The sequence below is a fragment of the Chrysochloris asiatica genome, unplaced genomic scaffold (genome assembly GCF_000296735.1).
Source record: "Chrysochloris asiatica unplaced genomic scaffold, ChrAsi1.0 scaffold00057, whole genome shotgun sequence".
Lineage (NCBI taxonomy): Eukaryota > Metazoa > Chordata > Mammalia > Afrosoricida > Chrysochloridae > Chrysochloris > Chrysochloris asiatica.
Window position 1 is genome coordinate 4,338,545 of NW_006408575.1, and position 9,061 is coordinate 4,347,605.

Below are 9,061 nucleotides of genomic sequence, written 5' to 3' on the forward strand. Positions count from 1 at the left end.
CCAGCTGCTCCATCTCTCCACGTCATTGTCTCTGCCTTCATCTCTGACGTCACTGCTTCTCTGGATAGGGTCGTGCACTCTGCTCTTCTCACTTGATGGTTCCAGGGACCTCTGCTCCTGGACTGTAAAATCAACTACTCCTGTCCTTTTGTTACAGAACATCTAACTTTACATTTCCAACACTCACAGTCCTGATAGCAATCATTCACTATTGAACCACAAGAGTCTTGTCCCCATCTCCTTTCATCAGCCCCATCTAGACAGGTTGAGTACCATCGATCCCTGATCCTCTTGAAGTTTTTGAGCATTGAGCATTTCTTTTTGGTGCAGTGATTCTGTGTGTACTTTCCATTGCATTTTGATGCTTTCTGTTTCATTCAATATTTCCCCTTTAGAATCCTTCAATATTTCAAATTCATGCAAATTTGACTTAAAAAATATTTTATTGTGAATTATGTGGTAGTTTACATGGGAGAACATTAGCTTTACATTCATCCTATGTGTATCGTTTCACTGCCATGGTTACAATCCCCTCCAAAATTCATCAACCAACCAAAGGGTATACCCCACAAGCCTGGCCCTCAGTCATCAGCACACAGCCCCTCTCCCTCTCTGGGTCTAGAGTCCCCAGCCACTCCATCTCTCCATGTCATCATCTCTGCTTCCATCTCTGGCATCACTGTTTCTCTGGGTAGGGTCTGACACTCTGCTCTTCTCCCTTGATGGTCCCAGGGACCTCAGCTCCTGGACTGCAAAGTCAACCACTCCCCTCCTTTTGCCACAAAACGTCAACCTTTACATTTCCAACCCTCACAGTCAGTCCTGATAGTAATTATTCACTACTGTACCACAAGAGTCTTATCCCCATCTCCTTTCATCAGCCTGCCCAGAAAGATTGGATACTACTCAATGGAGATTTTTGACCTTCCTCTGCACCCTAAAATTGATTTTTAGTAACCTGGATGGAACAAAGCTTTCAGGATCTTCAATTATTGATGGGGCATGACTCAAAATGAGAAGAAACAGTTGCAAATATCCACTAGTAATCAGAACATGGAATGTACAAAGTATGACTCTAAGAATATTGTAAGTCATCAAAAATGAACTATAACACATAAAGATTGATATTCTAGGCACAGTTGTTGTTTTTAAGTGCTGTCGAATTGGTTCCAACTTGTAGTGACCCTGTATAGAGTTCCTGAGGAGCAGTTGGTGGGTTTGAACTGCTGACCTTGTGGTTTGCAGTCCAGTGCTGATACTGCAGTGCCACACCAGAAGTCCATCCTAGGCATTAATGAGCTGAAATGGACAAGTACTTGTTTGCTTCATATGGTTTACTAGGCTGGGAATGACAAATTTAAGAGGAATGATATCACAGCATCTAAAAAAAAAGTTTCAAGATCTATTTTGAAGGACAGTGCTGTCTGTGATAGGATAATATCTATATGCTTACAAAGAAAACCAGTTAAAGCCAATGATGAAGACACTGAAGAATCCTACCAACATCTTCAGGCTAAAACTAATTAAATATGCAATCAAGATTGGAATGAAAGTTTTCAGTCTGAAATTGATCAAATGTGAATTCAAGATTAGAATGAAAAGTTGGAAGCAAATAGGAAGAATCAGGGTTAGAAAATAAGGCTTTGGTAATATTAACAATGCTGGAGATTGCATGTTATAATTTTTCAAGATCAATGACATCCTCATTGCAAATACAATTTTTCCAACAACATAAAAGGTAACTATACACATAGCCCTCACCAGATGGAAAGCACAGGAATCAAACTGATTACATCTGTGGGAAGAGACAATGAAGAAGCTCAACATTATCAGCCCAAACAAGGCTGGGGACTGGCTTTAGAACAGGCCATAAATTGCTCAAGTGCAAGTTCTGGCTGTAGCTAAATAAAATGAAAACAGATCCACAAGAACCAAAATACTACATTGAGTATATCCCACCTGAATTTAGAGACCATATCAAGAACAGAGTCGATGCATTGAACATTAATTACTGAAGACCAGAGGAGTTGTGGGATGATATAAAGAACATCAAATATGAAGAAAGCAAAAGTTCATTAACTAATTATGGCAATGAAACGATATACAATAGGATGAATGTAAAGCTAATGTTCTCCCATGTAAGCTATCACATAATTCACAATATAAAAAAAAAGTTCATTAAAAGGACAGGGAAGAAAGAAAATGCCAAAGTGGTTGTTAGAAGATATTCTGAAACTTGCTTTTGTATGTAGAGTAGCTAAACTGACTGGAATAAATGATGAAATGAAAGAGGTGAACAGAAAATTTCAAAGGGAAGCTAGAGAAAATAAAGTATTATAATGAAATGTATAAAGATTTGGAGTTAGAAAGCCAAAAAAGAACAAGCTCGGCACTTTTCATGCTGAAAGAACTGAAGATGTTCAAGCAATATTGAAGGATTCTATGGCCAAAGAATCAAAAGACGACGGAAAGAATTCACAGAACCATTATACTAAAAAGAATTGGTAGGTATTCAACCACTTCAGAAGGTAGCATAAGATCAAAAACCAATGGTATTGAAGAAGTCCAAGCATTGGCAAAACATAAGGTTTTAGGAATTGAAGGCTCCAGGAAACACCAACATAAAATTTCAAAACACAAATATAGCACTGGAAACACTTACTAGTCTCCACCAAGAATTTTGGTAGACAGCTACCTGGTCAACCAACTGGAAGAAATGCATATTTGTGCCCATTCAACAGAAAGGTGACCCAATGGAATGCAAAAAGTTTTGGACAATATCATTAATATCACATGCAAGTAAAATTTGCTAAAGATGATTTAAAAATGTTTGCAGTACTTCTGGGAGCTGCCAGAAATTCAAGCTGAATTCAGAAATGGACAAGGAAATAAGGATATTATTGCTGATAACAGATGGATCTTTATTGAAAGCAGTGAATACCAGAAACATGTTCACATGTGTTTTATTGACTATACAAAACCATTTGACTGTGTGGATCATAAAAACTATGGAAAACATTGTGAAGAATGGGAAATCCAGAAGACTTAATTGTGTTCATGCAGAACCTGTATGTAGAACATACAGTCAGTTATTTGAACAAAATAAAGGGATACTGCCTGGAAAAGTGTGTCCAGGGTTGTATCCTTTCACCATGTTTATTCAGTCTGAATGCTGAGCAAGTAATCCAAGAAGCTAGATTATATGAAGAAGAAAAAGGCATGAGAATGGCAGGAAGACTGATTAACAAATGTGAGATGCAGATGGCACAAGCTGGCTTACTGTAAGCAAAGAGGATTTGAGGTACTTGCTAATGAAGAAAGCACACAAAATGGAGGATAATTGCATCAGATCATAAAATGGAGGACATTTATCAGATAGCACAAGTCATAACTGCTGAATCACTGAAAATCACGGCCCAGCCAAGTTTAAACATAACCACAACCACCACAGGTTTCATACATATTATTTGCATGTTTTTGCTGTTGTTAAATGCTGTCCAGTCAGCTCAGATGCATAGAGACCCTACGCACAACAGAAAGAAACACTGATTGCTCCTTCACCATCCTCACAATTGTTGTAATGTTTGAGCCCACTGCTGCTGTCACTGAATCTATCTTGTTGGGGTTTTCCTCTTTTTCGTCAGCTCTCCACTTAACCAAGCATGATGTCTTTCTCCAGAGACTGGTCCCTCCTGATAACATGTCCAAAGTTTGAGAGACAAAGTCTGGCCATCTTTGCTTCTAAGGAGCATTCTGGCTGTACTTCTTCCAATACAGATTTATTTGTTCTTCTGGTAGTCCCTGGTACTTTTAATATTTTATACCTCCTACACCATAATCAAATGAACTGCTTCTACTTTGGTCTTCCTTATCCATTGTCCAACTTTCACATACATATGAGGATTACATTAGGCAAATTTGCTGCACAAGACCTCTTTAAAATGTTCAAGAGCAAAGATATCAGGCTATTGAAACTTGAGGCTATTGAAAATACCATGACTTGAGTCAGGTGCACCTTAGTCCTCAAGGGGTATTTTTACTCTTGGACACTTTAAAGATGTCTTGTGCAGCAGATGTGTCTAAAGCAATACTTTGTTTGATTGCTTAAGCTGCTTTCATGAGTATTGACTGTGGATCTAAGCAAAATAAAGTCTTTGACAGCTTTAGCCATGTCTTCATTTATCATTATGTTATTTATTGGTCCAGTGGTGAGGATTGTAGTTTTCTTTACATTGAGGTGCACCCCATACTGAAAGCTGTTGTCATTGATCTTCATCAGTAAGTATTTTAAGTCTTCTTTGCTTTCAGCAAGCAAGGTTGTATCATCTGCTTATCACATGTTGTTAATGACTCTTCCTTCAATCCTGATGCCACCGTCTTCTTTATATAATACAACTTCTCAGATTATTTTCTCAGCATACAGACTGAATAAGTATGGTGAAAGGATACAACCCTGGTGCACACCTTTTCTGATTTTAAACCATTCACTGTTCTTTGTATTGTTCTGAAAACTGCCTCTTTTTATTTTATTTTTAAGTTCTTATTGTGAATTTGGTGGTAGTTTACATAGGAGAATATTGATTTTACACCATTTCATTGCAATGATTACAATCTCCTCCATGCATCAGCACTGAAAGTTATTTGCTTCTATTCCCTCTGTTTTTGTTTGTTTGTTTTTGTCTTTTTTTTTGGGGGGGGTTGTATGCAAAAATACTCAGGCATATATAATAATTTAAACAACCAAAGAGTACATACTGCAAACCTGCCTCCTGGCTGCCAGCACTCAGTCCCTCTCTTTCCATGAGTCTAGCATCCTCAGCTGCTCCCTCTCTCCATGTCCTCATCTCTGCTTCCATCTCTGGTGAGTGGAATGTGGGACTGCTTCTCCAGATAGGGTCCCACATTCCACTCATGCCCTTCTCCCGTGATGGTCCTAAGGTCCTCTGTTTCTGGATTAACTACTCCCCCATTTTTGTTACAAAACTTCTACCTTTACAGTTGTGACAATTGCAATTAGTCATGATAACAATTACCCACTATTGACTCATAAGAATATTATCCCCATCTCTTTTCACCAGACCCATCTAGACAAGATGAAAACTATTCAGTGGGGATTCTACCTTCCCACACACTCTGAAACTAAACCCCTCTTAAAAACTTATAAGCCGGTCACTTTGTGCCTTTATAGCCCCCACATTTTAGGTAGCCAATGTCTAAGTTCCCTGTCCCTATCAACCCTGCATACAGAGGGGATAAGATTGATACTTGATGTTAAGACGTCTTCCCTCCTGTCAGTTGGTATTTTGAGTTACTACATCCAAGTATATAAGTTCATCAAATCGTAGTAATTTACACTTGTTTCCTTTATCAAAAAAAAAAAATTTTAAAAAAATCTTCCTCTAGTTGAGTTCTGATCATCAAGCCATTGAGTCTAGGTCAAATAGGTACTATCTACAAGTTTGGGTGTTCGTGTTCATCTCCCCTCACTTCATATAAGCTGGATGCTTTACTCTCAGCTCTAGCCCTCTGTGGCTATGTCCTTGTCCATGGGCTCAGGAGTCCCCAGGTCTCACCACACTTAGGACCAACCAGCCCTTCCTCTTCTCTCTCTCTCATCTCCAGGTCAATGGGAATCTGTGGAATGTGGTTGAACTCAGCCTATTTCTTCATTGCTGCCTTTCCCCATCTTCCACTCACCAGTATACCAATGTGGTCATCAGCAAACTTACATTACTGCTCATGTGTTCCCTTTGAGTTTCAGTCTTGGAGGGAGGTTTATCCTAATGGGACTTGATTGCTTGCCTTGATGGCTTCCTGGTGAACAACTTGCTTGTTCTTGTAGTAGCCAGTCAGGCTGCCATTTTTATTTTTATAATTTTTCCAGCTGATCTTTCTTTCAAGAACTATCTTCTGTTGCTCTAGCTATTCCAAGCTCGTTGGTTTGTCTTTTCTACTGAGAATGTCCCACCTCAGAGGTCCTAGATGGGACTCAGGATTCCACATACGGTCCTCTACACTGCAAAGGCTCCACAAGAAGCATATTTTACTGGGCAAGTTCTAGAACTCCTTTTAGGTATTCTAATCAGTTATAGGCTGAAGACGAGCTTACAAGCTTTCTGGATTCATGAATTTTGATATTCCTTTCTATCCCACTCAAGTGTCTATTTTACAATAGTAGGCAAGGGAAACCAATATTCATAGGACAATCAAGCACCTTTGTATTATTTTCCCTCTTCAGACTATACCTTGATCCCTGTATCACAAAGCCCTGTTGTTCCAAGGTTGAGCATACATCACCATTTACCTCTGTCCCATTTAGCCCATGCAAACTTGCCTCAGTGTTCCTTGTTCTTCCTTGTTCTTCCATCCCCTCCCCCTTCTTGTGTACTGCCCTCCTTAACACCAGAGCTATGATGTGTCTACCTCCTACCATGTGCTCTACTGTCCCCTCCCTATACCTCCCCATCCCCACTGGTAACCAACAAATAATTTCTTTTTTTTTTTTTCTTTTTAGTATGGATATCTTTTCTTAAGCTTTTACAATAATGATCTTATGCAATACTTGAGGATCTCTTTTGATACATTTGTTGTTGTGGTTTTATGACAACTGCCTCTTAGTCTATGTTCTGGTTCCTCATGAGCACAATGAAGTGCCTGGAATACCCATTCTCCACAATGTTATCTATTAATTATTTCTAAATTTTCAATATATGTGCAAAATATCTGAGTTTTGGAAAATGAGGAATTTCAAGGAATCTAATAGGAAAGCAACTGAAGCACATGAAAAACATGTGTAATTTTTCACTCACCAACAATCGTTTTCCTGTTACTCTGATTGTTTAGTTTTTCTATCTCATTGTACTGTTTACTATATTTTATATGTTGGAGGAAATAAAGTGGTAGATTTGGAAATGTGCAAGGAAATTGGCACTCAAAAGAGAACTAGCATTGATCAATATGCATCTCTCAAAATACATATTGTGAATGACAAACACCAAATACAAATACACTCTTTCTCTGAATATTTATTAAGCATATATAATTATCAGGCATAGATTGATGCAACTTTCATGGAAAAAAAAAACAACACACCAGTACGAGGCATGTAGTAAAGAAATATAGAATTTCTCACTCCACCAGCATACAATTGTAGATTCCCTTTCTATGAGATCCCAGGGATGATCTTAGTGCAATAGGATTCGTAGGAATTCTTTGTCATTTTATCAAAGAAAAAGAATCAGACGTGGTAGTTTATTGAAAGTGAATGAATGGCAACTGGGACATGTAATCAGTAAGGATGAGCTGAAAACTTTGCTACATCAGCACACTCAATATGTTGTCTAGGGATCTCTATTGTGTTATTCTCCTTTCATGGATTGGAAATTCATGTTTCAGATTATTTTATCCTAAGGAGACTTTTACTTCTTTTCTGAAAATCTCTTTTCAAGGAGAATTTTAGCATCTTTGCTCACTGTGTCCAGGATATAAATGTGCCAAGAGAAGGCTTTTCCAAAGTAAAAACCTGCAGCAAGGAGACCTCCAACAACTAAACAGTACTTCTCCAACCATTGACAAAGTGTTGCCTTTACTGATTTATCTTCCTCTTTTTCCAACATATTTGGAGATTCAAGGACTGCCTTGAGTTGTTCACAAGGCACTTTCAAGTTTGTAGCCACAACTTTCAGAGATTCATCATCCACCCCAAAGAAGACTCGATAGTCATTTAAACTGTTCTTCACAGTGTTTATATCATAATCACTGATAATGCCGCCCAATGGGAAGGTAGCAAAGAATCCAGCCCTCACAGCTTGTATCCAGACTTTCTGCTTCAGAGAATTCTTCTTTTGTTCAATGATTTTATCAGTAACATTGGGCAAGGAAAGCGTAAAGATGTGTCGCTTTTGAGCAGATAGATCCTTTAGTACGGTGTCTGTCAGGATTGAGAAATCATACTTAGATACATCATTACTGTTGATCATGAAGATTTGGGGTTCATCCATCTGATTCTGTCTAAAGCAGTGTAGGCAGTTGTTTCGGATCGTCTGTAGGACTTTTTCTCTATCAAAGTTCTTTGGTTTATACTTCTGTTCATTTTGTAAATCAATGTCCACCTTGGATCTAATGAAGTAGAAATTTTTCTTCATATCTTTGATTGTCTTGGCAAGTTGTATATCATTGTCATTGAATTGTGTAGCAGAAATAATAATAAAGAATTTATATTTATCAAATTTAACTTGCTTTAGATACTCTTTGGGCTGGAAATTAGGGCTTCCAATGCTTGGCAATTCCCAAAATACCACATTGGGAAACTTTGGGTGTTTGTATGCAGTTGGCTTTGTGGTTGTCTCTACCACACTGTCAGCAGCTGTATTCTTTGCATTATAATCAACATCTCTCAGGGCATGGATGAAACTAGACTTCCCTGAACCATTCTCACCAGTCACAGCTATATTCAGAGTGGCATTATCAATTTTTTTTAATACATCATCAATTATTTTATACATATCATCAAGGTTCCCTTCTGCCAGGTTTGATGTGATTGTTTTGATGGTTTCTTCAGAGATAATTTTATTTTCCATCTTGAAATTCTTAAAATATTCATTTATGCTGGAGGCCAGGTTTTGATAGTCTTTGAAATTAAACGAGAAAGCCTGACCCATGGTGAATAAAGGATCTAAAAAAGGAAGGAAGAGGAAAGTTAAAAGAAATATATCGAAACCAGGTCTCTGGGGTTTGCCCTTACCAAATTAGCACACTCTCAGTGCTGTTTCCTTTAGTTATATCCTAACACAGGCTAGTTTTTGTATGTTTCTGTTTTATCTTATTTAACTTTTTTAGAAAAATATCTTGTGGAAATGTTTGCTGTTATATAAAAATTAGGAAGAATGACATAACAAACCCCATGTGTGTATCTGCTAACTTCAATAATCCTTAATTCACAGCCAGTTGTTATTCACCTAAGCCCCACTGGTTTCCTCTAAAGCAAATCCAAGATATTCTATCATTCTATCCATAAACACTTTAGTCTATAGCTCTAAAAAAAAAACAAAAAACAAAAAAA

The 9,061-nt window shown here is 37.9% G+C and overlaps 1 protein-coding gene across 1 annotated transcript; it reads right to left on the bottom strand.

The window, feature by feature from the left end:
* Positions 1–7,418: 7,418 nt before the first annotated feature.
* On the bottom strand, positions 7,419–8,660 carry LOC102833132 (interferon-inducible GTPase 1-like). Its single transcript, XM_006863944.1, has one exon. It carries the CDS (start codon positions 8,658–8,660, stop codon positions 7,419–7,421), a length of 1,242 nt encoding a protein of 413 aa, XP_006864006.1.
* Positions 8,661–9,061: the final 401 nt, after the last annotated feature.

What these genes read in the sequence shown, in the direction of transcription:
- LOC102833132 (XM_006863944.1), bottom strand. Translation starts at nt 8,660, where the DNA reads ATGGGTCAGGCTTTCTCGTTTAATTTCAAAGACTATCAAAACCTGGCC.